Raw genomic sequence first — 14250 nt, 5'->3', positions numbered from 1 at the left:
CTAAACCTAATATTCCCTTTCATTAATTTGCCTTTCATTCACATTAAGCTTAAGGGCCTAAAATAATTAATAACAATTTAATTTGGCAGCATTCTTTTACCTAACGTTGACAAAAGAACAACAATGATAATAATGATAATAATAACAATCCACCAAACAGAGTAGCATTAGAGACCCACACAGCAAAAATAAATAATTTAATGATTGATATGAGAATATGCATTGCTCAAGACTGGTTTAATTCAAAACCAAATTGTCTCCCACAGGGTCTAACACTAAAAAGTGCCCTAAAACTCGTCAGATATGACCTTCTGTTGTTGATCACCATCTGTGAGCTCATTGATGACTCTCTACACTTCCTAAAATGTTCTCTACTCTTGGCTTCTTATTTGATCAACTCGCTGATGCCACACATTGTGTGGACTGTGTTCTCTGCATACATTGGCATGGACACAGCAAGGAGGAATCATTTGGTCAGTGTTTAGAGAATTATTTTATGTTTATGGGGGATGCTTTGTTAAGATTATGATTTAGCAGTCACCTTTTTTGAACAGTTGAATTAGTCATGAAAAAAATCTGCGAAAACCATCCTGATGTTTTGTACTTAACAGCTGGAAAGCATGATCTTGGTGACAGTCTACCGAGGTTGAAGAATAGTGAAGAGTGCCCTTATATTTTCATTTTTAATGTCCTCATCTGGTCTAATATCATGTCATGTTCTTATCTGCTTTTTCCAGTTGAGGGTCGCACTGGCAGCAGGTCAGCCTAGACTTTCCTGACTCCAGATACAGGTTCTACTTCTTCCTCAGGAATTCCTAGACAGTCCCAAGCTAGCCTAGAGATATAACCCTGCTAGCGTGTCCTGGGTCTGCCAGATGGTCTCAGCCCATTGTGACATGCGTGAAGCAGCTCTTGAAGGAGCCGCTCCCCGCTTACAACATGGTCAAACCACCTCAACTGGCTCATCTCAATCCACTAGAGAAGCAGCTCAATTGGAATTCCAGACATCTCTCTGTTGCTGTGTTCTACTGTCATGATATTTGAGCTGTCCACTCCCTGAGAGAAACAATGACAGTCTGACCTTTGAAGCAAAGACTGTCTTTGTAATTTAGTGGAAACCAACTCCACTCCCATCCAGACCAAATCTCTCATGGTTATATCGTTTTTGTTTTTTCTTGTATTTTGTCATTTTATGATCATTTCTTCACAAGAACATTGTGCTGAATGTTATTTTATTATCTATATCATTATGGCAAGAGTGAAAGGGAAGGTCTACAAGATGGTAGTGAGACCAGCTATATTATATGGGTTGGAGACGGTGGCACTGACCAGAAAGCAGGAGACAGAGCTGGAGGTGGGAAAGTTAAAGATGCTAAGATTTGCATTGGGTGTGACGAGGATGGATAGGATTAGAAATGAGGACATTAGAGGGTCAGCTCAGGGTGGACAGTTGGGAGACAAAGTCAGAGAGGTGAGATTGTGTTGATTTGGACATGTGCAGAGGAGAGATGCTGAGTATATTGGGGGAAGGATGTTAAAGATAGAGCTGCCAGGGAAGAGGAAAAGAGGAAGGCCTAAGAGAAGGTTTATGGATGTGGTGAGAGAGGCCATGCAGGTGATGGGTGTAACAGAGCAAGATGCAGAAGACTGAAAAAGATGGAAAAAGATGATCTGCTGTGGCAACCCCTAATGGGAGCAGCCGAAAGAAGGAGATAATTATGGTACTGACATCTTTGATCCACCATTTGATTTTATGACAATCACTGTCATCTTGTCCTTAGGTTTTATGGGCGCTGCCATCCTGTTTATGGTTTCCAGGGTTGTTGCAGATCACAATGTCATGTCCTTATCTCTAAAATATAGATCAATTTCTCAGGGTTCACTACAGTGCCCTCCATGATGTTTAGGAAAAAATATGTCTGAATTGTTTGATTTTTAATTTTAAACTGTGGAGCAGAGAGAGAAATCAAAGAAAAATGTGTCTTTGTCCCGAACATTATGGAGAGCACTGCACATAAGCTTCTACATAATTGTTAAAAATGGCGCTGTCTATTTGCTGTGATTATTAGTTTTGATTGGTGACTTTCCTTCAGCTAATTCTAGTAGTTTGATTTCTGTTTTTTTTTTTTTGTTTCCTTAGACTTTTAATTTAGTTTTAATTCAGATCAGTAGAATTTTTTGCGTTTAGCTGACGAGCTCCTGCTGTCTTAGCCAACGAGTCTGGCCTGCTCCTTTAACCCTGCATGTCCCAGTCATTTTCCACTCCCTTACAGTTTGCTCAGAACAAATTACCTTTGAAAATAGTGAATGATCCTACTGCAGATTGGATTAGATAAGATAAACTTTATTAATCCCTTGGGGAAATTTGAAAATTTAAAATGGTAGCATTTTAATTGGAAAGATTTGAATTTTAAGTATAACATCAGGTAAATGAATGATTTCGTGCATTTCTAATTAATCCTCTGTGATGCTGTGCTGGCTGATTTGTAAAAGTTAATATATTTATTTTCAGAAGACCACTCATGGTTACATGCTGTGTTTGTGTTCAGTACAGTTTTTATTTCATTTTAACAATTCTGCATTTCTGTGCATGATGGGGAAATATTTGAAAACACACTTTAAGTGTAAATTGGATTCAGTTGCAGTGAACTCTCTTCTCTCTTTTCTCCATAGTTTACTTTTTACGACTCTGTTACCTGCGCAAGGAATATGGTAAGAAAAATGATTTAGCTCATTTTACAGAAACGCAACCAATAAAATAAAAATATAGTTAAATTAAATCACGCTAATTAATATTCTGGAATATCAAAATATTTGAAGCATTTTGCAGTACTGGTGAACTTGTTATCAAAGCCTTTAAATTGCCCTTTTGTTCACAAGCCAGAAGTTTACAGTCACCCTTTCCCTTGTAGGGAGTCTTGGTATATTTCTGGACTTTCTTTGAATTTGGACCTTTAAAAACCAGTTTCCCATTTTAAGCCTGTTTAAGCCAAAGCCTGTAGATAGCAGATAGGGAACTGTCTGGCTTGGATTCAGCCTCTTCTGTGCTACCCAGTGAAGGTCCTGGCCTGCTTTGTGACTTATTCTGGGAGCCTTGCACTCCATCTCACCCTGCTGAAGTCTCACTCCCTGGTTCCCTAAGTAGTTTTACTTCTCTGATGTCAATTTGTGCCATGAACTTTGGGCTCCTAAACACGGAAGTCCTAAAAATATCTGAAACTGCCCACACACTTTAGGCTGATCAATACCTGGCAACTCACAAAAGGTCAAAGACCAAAAAAAAAAAAACAAATTTATTATCAACAAAAATAAGAGGAAAAAGGAATTGTCTGCAGCAACAAAGATAATCCAAGGCAAACAAGTCCCAATAGACAATCCAGCAGCTGAATTCCTGGTTCAAAATCCATTTAATCCACAAAAAAAACAGACACAGAAACAATACTCACTGCATCTCACCACACCTCCAGTCATAATCAGTGAATCACAAGGGACTGCTTGTTTGCTTGGCCTTTATAGGGCTGATGGTGACCCCTTGACCGTGACAGGCAGGTGGACCTACCTCTTGGGGAACCACACACAAAAAAAACCACGGGTTTTGCAATTACACTCAGATTTTTTTAACAAACCTAACTCTACCCTGTAAATAGTGTTAAAAGTAGAAACCGTTAACGTTTTGTTAAAAAAAAAAAAAACAGGTCGATAATTTATTAATAAATGGGTACTGAAAGGTTCCATTCACCATATATTAATCATATTCTGACTCTTTTGTTTCCCTGTCTGTGTCTTTAAAATGTATTCCTTATGCAAACAGTAAGTTGTAAAGTTTGTATTTGAATCCACGTGTGAACTGCGCCTGCACTCCACAAAGAGTGCTATACAAAATTAAACTGAATTAAATTTGTGGGTTTCATTTCATGTAGTCGGGTTGGCGGAGGACTGGACATTCTCCTGATTTAAGTGAGTGGAGGTGAGTCTGTGGGCCTTGCATTGAAAAGGCAGGCATCCTGCTCTGGGCTCAGACCCTCCAACCCCAACCCCGAAGCACAGTGTTGGGAGGCAGACTTTGGAATGGATGAATGAGATGGTTACAAATATCTGAAGAACGACACACTGCTGCAGTTTCCCCTCAAAGGTTTACTGATTACTAGGTGGGATAATCAGCCAATGGGTGGTTTGCACAACGGCTGCAGCCCTGTTAATTGTACTTCCAGCAATGGACAGGTGCCTCAGTGGTGCCAGGATTGGCTGAAGAGTCCAGGTGCCACATGAGGTTGAACAAAGTGAAAGTGATTTGTGGCAGATGGAAAGTAAACCCTGGCACATAAGAGTTTATTTGAGAGCAGATCACTACAGTCAGGTAGCATTTGTACAAAAAGAAGCCAGAGAACATCCATCAGGAATGCTTACAGTAACTCATTTTCTTTTCGATTTTTCCACAGAGATAATAAATGATCCAGGTATGTGTACATTCTTATTATTTGGATTATTTTCTATTTATTTACCACAATAATTCACGTACTCTAATAACTATAAGTTGTTGGTATGCTTGAAAAAGTGCCATGCAGCCAGGCAGTTCTGTCTTATAGGGTCCTATGGTGACCCTATTATCACCTTTGCATTCTTTATTGTGTAGACTTGACCAAAATGCCTCAAATCCCATACACTTACAACACTGTCGTCAGTTACACCACTTCAGTTCAGCATTTCATCCTCGCCACCTCCCCAAAACCCTTCTTTAGGTTTAGCTTCAGGCAGTTAGACAGAGCAAAAAACAGGCAAGTGAAAGAGCCACATATTTACTGTAACTATGTATTAAAGGTAATCATAATAATAATAATTCTTTACATTTATATAGTGCTTCTTTCACTACTCAAAGCATTGAGCAGGAAGCCACTTCAACCAACACCAATGTGTAGCACCCACCTAGATGATGAGACCAGCTGTCATTATTGCGCCAGTATGCTCACCACACATTAGCTATTAGAAGGTGAAGTGGTGATAGAGAGACAGGGAATGATTAGGGGGCCAGAATGACTAGGCCATGGAGGGCAATTTACCCTGGAAATCAAGATACACCCTACTCTTTACAACGGACACCCAGCGATCTTTTATGACCACAGACAGTCAGGACCTTACATCTCATCCAGAAGACAACGCTATTTTTATAACACAGTGTCCCTGTCCCTGCTCTGGGGCATTGGGATCCACATTCAGTATCACAGGGTATGCGCTTCCTGCTGGACTCACCAACACCTCTTCCAGCAGCAACCCAAGCTTTTCCTAGATGGTCTCCCATCCAAGTACTGGCTGGGGGCGAATATACTTAGCTTCAGGTGGGTGACCTCTTCTGAAGTGCATGTGGTAACAAATTTTATTATAACTAATGCTATGCGAGCAAAATGAATGCGGCTTTGCAAACCAAAACCATACCCTCTGATAATGCTAGATGTGTAATTTCAGGTGGCGCAATATCTTGTAGCTGCATTTGATTCACCCTGATCAGCTCATCATCTGCCCAAGCCCAAGTTGCCTGCTTTCTTTAGGTCTTCATCTGGTCTTGTTTCACCAGGATGCAACATGCCTAAAAAAGAGAGTACGGCCTTTGCAAGCCTCTCTTTTTATTGGCCCTGCACACCTCCTGACAAACAAATAACTTCCTGGGCCGTTCACCAATGGAATAGCTCAGACACAGCCCCCTAAGGATTTCTGTTTCATGTCAACATCCTTCAAATAAACAACCAGGAAAGGAAATGCAAGTCATTAAGTAATAAAACTCGCCCTCCTTGTCACAGGTGGCCACTAATTCAGTCATTAAAAAACAGCATTCCTAAAGTTTTGGGGGTAGAGGAAAAAAATGGCTTTTCCATTTTCATTGCTCCTATAACATTATAACAAGTACAATGCTAATGACATACAAAATATGCAACATATCACTCCACCCCACAAACAACACGATCACAAAACGCACAGAAAAAAGTGATGTTTTTGTCCTTGTAACAGACCCAGTTTGTTTGCTTTACTCTCCTAACTTGTTTTGGAGGCATTACAAAGTGTAAACAACTTAAGGAAGGTTGCTTATTAATCTATTGCACATTCATGGTAATATATATTTCTTTTTTTAAGTACACTTAACACAGTTTTGCTTTCTCTGTAGCTTCAACATTCCAACCATATTGAACAAACACTGTGCATTTGTGTTTTCAGAAATTTATCTACTTTGAATCGCAACATGGATTCACAGCTGAAAACTGCAGCGTGTTGTGATTCTGTGTGCTGTAATATTTCCCAAGTGCCTGTTTCAGCTCCTGTTGTTGTGAATGTGATGCAAAAAACGTCACAGTATCAACACTCGGGTGGTCATGAATGCAAATCATTTTGTAGTAGCCAGCATATTACCTGAAAGGTAAGCAGGGCTGGACGGGGGATTGACAGCAAAACGTCACACAAGTAAGCGGACACTGCATTCCACCAACACTGTGAATATTCACATTGCACTTTACAAGGCCTGGAAGGCAAGTGGAGACTCCCAGGGCATTAGATAAATACAGCCGTGTAATACAGAGAGAGGTATGGCACATGACTTTGGAAGACTATTGGGAACAAGAGTGAACATGACTTCAGGAAAAGTGGCTAGGCTCGTTAACTGTGATTTTACAAGGCGCTTCTTGTGACCTTAACAGCGGAAAGGTGATTCTTCTAGAAGTACAGCAGTGAATAGGGTTGCCAGATTAGAAAATTAGAAATACGGGACACTCTTTTAACTCTTTGAGGGCTGAATATTATTTCCAAATAACACAGTTTTCTGAAAAGCACACAAAGCAAAGGTTTCACACAGATATTAAACATCTGTTGCTTCATGCTGTGCCCACCAGCTTGCCAAGAATCCGCAGCAGGCTGGCCACCAGACTGTCTTTGCGTGGCGGGGAGCAGGTGCACTGTAATCTAGTTTGTACCTCAAGGAAAAGTAAGTTTCAGTCCTCTCAGGCAAACATTGTCATAGGCGGGTCAGCTACACAAACTTGTTCAGTACCACGATCAGCTAATGCTGGTACCTCACATTAGTTTTCAGTCACTTGTGTCAAAGTCACAAGTCACAATCCATTTCAGTGATAATATGCAAAATGTCAACCATGGAGTATTTTTGCTTTACGCATTCGCTGCAATCTCTCACCAGATGTCTATGCCATTTTTGCTGTTGTTTGATCCTTGCTACCCATGTGGACACAGGGAATCACAAGCAGACCAATGAAGCTAAGTTTCCTTTCCATTTACAGTTGATTGCCACTGTCAACCATTCCTTTTGACAAAAGTCGACATCCACCCTGAAAGGGTTAAAATCTCTCTCTATATTACTATATACAGTCATATGAAAAAGTTTTGGAACTCCTGTCAGTCTGAATAATAATTTACTCTACTTTCAACAAAAATGATAACAGTGGTATGTCTTTCATTTCCTAGGAACATCTGAGTACTGGGGTGTTTTCCAAACAAAGATTTTTAGTGAAGCAGTATTTAGTTGTATGAAATTAAATCAAATGTGAAAAATTGGCTGTGCACAAATGTGGGTCCCCTTATAATTATGCTGATTTGAATGCCTGTCACTGCTCAATGCTGATTTACTTGTAACACTAAATTGGTTGGATTAGCTCGTTAAGCCTTGAACTTCATAGACAGGAGTGTCCAATCATGAGATATAAAGGTATTTAAGGTGGTCAATTGCAAGTTGTGCTTCCCTTTGACTCTCCTCTGAAGAGTGACAGCATGGGATCCTCAAAGCAACTCTCAAAAGATCTGAAAACAAAGATTGTTCAGTCTCATGGTTTAAGGGAAAGCTACAAAAAGCTAGCTGAGAGGTTTAAACTGTCAGTTTCAACTGTACGGAATGTCACCAGAAAATGGCAGGCCACAGGCACAGTTGCTGTTAAACCCAACAGGTCTGGCAGGCCAAGAAAAATACAGGAGCAGCATATGCGCAGGATTGTGAGAATGGTTATAGACAACCCACAGATCACCTCCAAAGACCTGCAAGAACATCTTGCTGCAGATGGTGTATCTGTACATCGTTCTACAATTCAGCGCAATTTGTACAAAGAACATCTGTATGGCAGGGTGATGAGAAAGAAGCCCTTTCTGCACTCACGCCACAAACAGAGTCGCTTGTTGTATGCAAATGCTCATTTAGACAAGCCAGATTCATTATGGAACAAAGTGTTTTGGACTGATGAGACAAAAATTGAGTTATTTGGTCATAACAAAAAGTGCTTTGTATGGTGGAAGACCAACACCACATTCCAAGAAAAACACCTGCTACCTACTGTCAAATTTGGTGGAGGTTCCATCATGCTGTGGGGCTGTGTGGCTAGTTCAGGGGCTGGGGCCCTTGTTAAAGTCGTGGGTCGGATGAATTCAACCCAATATCAACAAATTCTTCAGGAAATTGTTCAAGCATCAGACACAAAGTTGAAGTTACACAAAGGTTGAATATTCCAACAAGACAATGACCCAAAACACAGTTCGAAATCTACAAAGGCATTCATGCAGAGGGAGAAGTACAATGTTCTGGAATGGCTGTCACAGTCCCCTTACTTGAATATCATCGAAAATCTATGGGATGATTTGAAGCAGGCTGTCCATGCTTGACAGCCTTCAAATTTAACTGAACTGGAGAGATTTTGTATGGAAGAATGGTCAACAATACCACCATCCAGAATCCAGACACTCATCAAAGGCTATAGAAGGCATCTAGATACTGTTATATTTGCAAAAGGAGGCTCAACTAAGAATTGATGTAATATCTCTGTTGTGGTGCTCAAATTTATGCACCTGTCTAAGTTTGTCATGATGCATATTGCTTATTTTCTATTAATCCAATAAACTTAATGTCACTGCTGAAATACTACTGTTTCCATAAGGCATGTCATATATTAAAAGGAAGTTGCTACTTTTTTATATAAAAGTAGAGACATAAGTTAAAAACATAAAGCAAGGATTTTAATGGGTTATGAGGAAAACAAAAGTAAAATCATTTGAAAATTATTTACTGAATGTGCAATTACATACACTACAGTTTGCTTCAAAACAGCTTCTGCCTTGTTTGATAAATGTCCATTCGCTGGAATATTCATCACAAAATCTACACTTGCCCTTTGGCATCTTGGGATGGATGGATGGATGGATTAGTTTTTAGGTTAGAAAAAAAGTGAGCCGTAGTAACAACACCCTTCATTGACCATGCTGACACAGAACTGCACAGTAGGGTGGCTGGAGAGCCAAAGCGAAGAGAATCTGAGAAAAAGTATAATTACTTTATAAAGTTACAACTAAGTTACGTAAGAAGGTAGTAAAATATATTTTTATTACGAAATTTGAAAATGAACTAAATACGGGACATTTGGGTGTCCCTGAAAGGTCCGTATGGGACAGGGGACAAAATGATGAAATATGGGACATGTCCCGTATTTAAGGGACGTCTGGCAACCCTAGCCGTGAATCAATTATTGTTAAACAAACATGCCTGTTAACTCTTTTTTGGTGTCTATCCTGGTCTTTCCATCCTGGTGCTTGTTACAGTATTATTCTTGGTGTTGATCAGAAGTAGCCCAGTTCATCACACAACTCTAGAATACTCCATGAGACTGGCATAACCTTTAGAGGTAATAACGTCTCTTTGAATATTATTGTTAATTATATTATTATCTTTGTGGTGGGTTGGAATGGTGGCTCTGAGGCTATGGATCTGCGCCGGCAATTGTAAGGTTGCTGGTTCGAATCCCATAAATGCCACAAATTACTCCCTTGAGCAAGGCCCTTAACCTGCAATTGCTCCATCCTAGGTATGACATTAACCTGCATCCAGCCCTGCAAGAAGGTCCTCCAACTTGCAGAGAAAACATGGCGGTTGATGGCAGGATTGGCACTCCAGCCATTGTAAAAACACCTCACACTGTTCTAGTGTGGTGCTGAGGTGTCACCTGCTGCATTCAGGTCCCAATCCAAGTGGTTCATCATGTGGTGGGTGTGGCAAAGTAATATCAGCACAGGTTCCCAACTCCTTTCTTTGTGATGAAGCCCTATCAGAAAACTACGAAGGATAATTTCAAAGGAAATGACAGAATGCCTTCATGAGTGCCAATGTGAGGCTCGGGGTTATTCATCCTCAAACGTGAACTCTTATTCCTTGCTAGGCATTGGTGTAGGTATGCTTCATAAATACTTCTCATGTCCTTCTCTGAGGTAGGGCAAATTCTTATCCTAGTCCGACTTTTAGTGCAATTCTTAGGAGTAATTCTGAGATGCTTGATGAATATTCGCACTGATCAGAAAATAAGAACACTGGCTGCCAAGAGAGCAGATAGGAAATTGGAGTGAAAAATCCTAGCATGCAAAAATGGCCAACATTCAAGTCAAACTGGAATATGCAACCAGTCATGGGATAACAAAGCACACTCATGTATAAATGTGTGTCCAAGTCTCACTTTTAATTGATTCAAACACTAAAGGAAGCATCGCCAGCCCTGCCAGTATTGTTAGCTCCTCAACAATGACAACAGAACCTCCATGAAAATACAAGAATTACAAGGAGTGCCAGTTAGATGTACCATTAAATAAAACCATATCAACCTGAACTTAATCATCTAGTAAGGACTCATTATTGCCACATTGTTCCCATCCATCCCCTCAGTTGGGCCACATTTATTTTATTCTTTTAAGGAATAAAGAAATGTGCAGAGCTGGACATCATTTCTCCTGCAGTCTTCAAAGTTTCTGGTGATCACGTATCTCTTAAGATATCAATGCTGTGGTCCTGTATGGGTGCATTTAGACAGAGGAGATCTGATTTAATGTTGTCCAACTTTACAAGAACAAACTAAAGAGTATTTACTGTAATTAAACCAGGGACGTGCGGTCAGGGGAGGCGTCATCATGAAAAGTAAAAAAAACTAATAATGATAACATGAAATAAATGTGTCCACTGGTCTGTACTATAAATTTGTTCTCTGTATGATTCCAATCATTTTGATCATTTTCATAGTCAAAATCGCTGACTTGGCGCCTTTCCTGTTCCAATACAGGGGAGAAACGCGAAGTGTGGCAGCGATGAGCTTCACCTCCCCTCACCTCGGACTGCGCTCTCTCTCACACACGGCGTTGATGCATGCAATTTGTGCGTGTCTGTTGCCGTCTCTCTGTATGTCACCAATTTAATGTTTGCAGACACGTTTATTATACACTTTGACTTTCCACAGTCTGGATAATATCTTTAATGAATGTGTGTGACATATTTAGCTGTGCTGATCAGAATAAAACTGCAGTAAAAAGGCACCAGGTGAAGTAGACATTACCGTGTCTCACTGATGGGGGGGCGCATGTGAGCCCAACAGGTGCTCATTGCTGCTGTTCTTCTATGCCGAGGTGCAAATAAGTTAGCGATATCAGAAAGTCAAGTGCACTGCAGCGCTCCGTTTGTTTTTATTTTTTGTTCTGACTGCCAAAATGGAAGATTAAGACTTTTAAAACTAAAGGAAAATAAGGAAGACTTTTACAAGACAGTGATGGAGATTTTCATTGAGAAGGATAGGCACATGGACTTCATAAAGGTAAGACTATAAATGTTTATCAATTTTATAAAATAATGGGATCAGACTAAGAAAAAAACAATCCAATATTTTAAAAACTAAATTTTGACCATAAATAAAATATTCTTTTGTTTTTCTTGTTATCCTTTTGTTGAACAGTCTATATTAAAATTGATTAAAGCATCAGAATTAAAAGCTTTTAAAAACAACTAAATAGACAGATACTTTATTAATCCCAATGGGAAATTCACATTCTCCAGCAGCAGCATACCAAAGTTCAAAATTGAAATCTGTGCAAGTGCGCTCTCTCCACTCTCTCTCGCCACTATAAATGTAACATTCTCTTAGCCAAATATGTACCTTACCTATATGTGTGTGTGTAAAGAATGCTGATGAGATATGAAACATAACCAGTAGTCAATGTGCATGCTGCCAACTACATAGTGAATAAGCTACTCACGTCACAGAATTAAAGTGAAGTGGTTTAAAATGCTGTACCAGGACTTTGTTGCTGTGTTTCATCAGCGGATACTCCATAAAATACAAGTTGATAGGAATTACAGGCAGATAATTGTAGATTTGGATTAACCACAGACAACAATGTGCTAACGTGCAAGTTGGTAAATGACCTTAATGTGCTTATTTTTTCTGTATACCACAGCTGGTTCCTCTTTCGGGACATTTAATCCCACAGCAGTTTAATGTGGTGTGTTCTGGCCTGACCTGTTACCCAGAGTCTCCACAAGTCTTCACTCTGCTTCTGTCTTGTCTTCTTTCACTGCAGCTGTCAAACGGACCACTCCAAAGGCTCTACAAAGCTACAGTCGTGAAGATCTGCTCAAGTTAACCGAGTACTTCAAACCCAACCTGGTCTTCATACTTAAATTTAAGATATCATACATCCTGCAAACCCTGGTCACCAAGCAGATCTTGACCAGCAATGAGGCAAAGGTAGGAGACCCCTGGTCTAAAGTCAGGGTCCAATCTAGGTGGCTCCACTTTAAATTAAAAATGTGTTTGATTCTCCCAGAATTGGCAGAATCTCCACAGAAAGACCAGGGCAAAGCTGAGATTTGTTCATAAAAAAAAGTGAAAAATGTATTAGCTGACATTTCCAGTGAAGTCATCGGTTGCAAAATTAGCTGTAGTTCTGAAAAGCTGGACAAACTAGTAAAATGATCATTTTCTGCTCATTTTGTATTGGTATGTCATAATGGGGTATTCTAAAATTAATTAGGTTTTTCCTTTCAGATTTTTCCTCCTCCTGTGCTACTAACTGATATAAATAATGAAAATCCACAACCATTTTCCACACTGCCCAATGTTTTTCAAAATTCATGAAAACTACATAGGAGTGTACGGCCATATGGTTGGCATGCAGATTACTGCTGTCTCCTCTATTTGATTGGCTCTAATGATAACCAATAAACACACAGTTTGCACCGGTGCTCCACCTTCATGTTTTGATTTCTTCAGTGACATGTGATTTGTTTGTTAATTCATTTCTACTTTGTCTTTGATGCATTTGAACAAATCTGTATCCTCCTGTGATAGCTCTGTATTTAGTGAATGGTATAATCTGTTCTTGCATTTGGCCTTGTTGTTTGTACTGTTGTGTTGTATTTCTAAGGTAGCCATGATAGATTAGCCATTGAGCTCTGTGAAGAGGGTCACTTTCATTTCATCTGTCCATAAAACCTTTTGAGAAAGCAGTCTTCAAATATTGCTTGGCCTTATCTTGACACTTTTTGACATGTTTTCTTTTTTTTTTTTTTTCAGTGATGATCGTGTTTTATCCATTCTTTACCTTAGCCATGTTGTCTTCTTGATTTGTCCTTCTGCTCCAGAGTTTAAATTTACAAATCAAATAATTAAGATGTGATTAAAGTGTACATTGCAGACCTTCATTTAAGGGGATTTGCATACATTTCAGTCACACCATATAGAGATGACACTTTTTCTATATGGTCCCCCATTTCAGGTCACCAGTGTTTGTAATTCCTCAGGTGGGTTTCATTATTTCATAAGATCAAGACTTAATCCATTTGAGACATCAATAATATCTTAGGATGACTGAACTGTCTGGAATATCATTAAGAAGAGAGAACACACTGGTGGGCTCAGGAATCACAAAGGGACTGGTAAGCCAAGGAAGACATCCACTGCTGATGACAGAAGAATCCTCACTATGGTAAAGAAAAAGCCCCAAACGCCTCTCTGACAGACCAGAAACAGTCTTCAGGAGGCCGATGTGTGTGTCTCAGAGACAACTATCAGCAGAAGAATCCAGTGCAAGAAATACAGAGACCACACTGCAAGATGCAAACCACTAGTTAGCCACAAAAACAGGATATCTAGATTACAATTTGTGATAAAGGACTTCAAAAAGCCTGCAGAATTCTGTGAAAAGGTCTTGTGGACAGATTAGACAAAGATGAACTTGCATCAGAGTGATGGTAGGAGCAATGTGTGGAGACCAAAAGGAACTGCCCAAGATCCAAAGCAGACCACCTCATCTTTTAAACTTGGTGGTAGGGGTGTTATGGCTTGGGTATGTATGGATGCCACAGGTCCTGGCACACTTCTGTTCATTGATGATGGAACTGCTGATGGCAGTGACACAATGAATTCTGAGATGTGTAGAAATACCTCCAAACTAACTGGACTGTGCTTC

General features: G+C 39.8%; 2 protein-coding genes across 4 annotated transcripts in view; both read left to right on the top strand.

Moving 5' to 3' along the window:
* The window catches only part of LOC114667766 (oocyte zinc finger protein XlCOF7.1-like), a 228360-nt gene that overhangs the window by 66467 nt on the left and 147643 nt on the right, over positions 1-14250 (top strand). The window lies entirely within an intron of this gene.
* The window catches only part of LOC114666901 (NACHT, LRR and PYD domains-containing protein 3-like), an 84292-nt gene that overhangs the window by 12443 nt on the left and 57599 nt on the right, over positions 1-14250 (top strand). The window contains exons 5-7 of the mRNA XM_051933362.1: positions 2674-2712; positions 4440-4457; positions 12361-12527. Coding sequence (XP_051789322.1) covers positions 2674-2712; positions 4440-4457; positions 12361-12527 — 224 coding nt within the window. The remainder of the gene's footprint in view (positions 1-2673; positions 2713-4439; positions 4458-12360; positions 12528-14250) is intronic.

The sequence above is a fragment of the Erpetoichthys calabaricus genome, chromosome 1 (genome assembly GCF_900747795.2).
Source record: "Erpetoichthys calabaricus chromosome 1, fErpCal1.3, whole genome shotgun sequence".
NCBI classification, from domain to species: domain Eukaryota; kingdom Metazoa; phylum Chordata; class Cladistia; order Polypteriformes; family Polypteridae; genus Erpetoichthys; species Erpetoichthys calabaricus.
The sequence above is the reverse complement of the archived record's forward strand: the minus strand, read 5'-3'. Positions and strand labels throughout refer to the sequence as shown.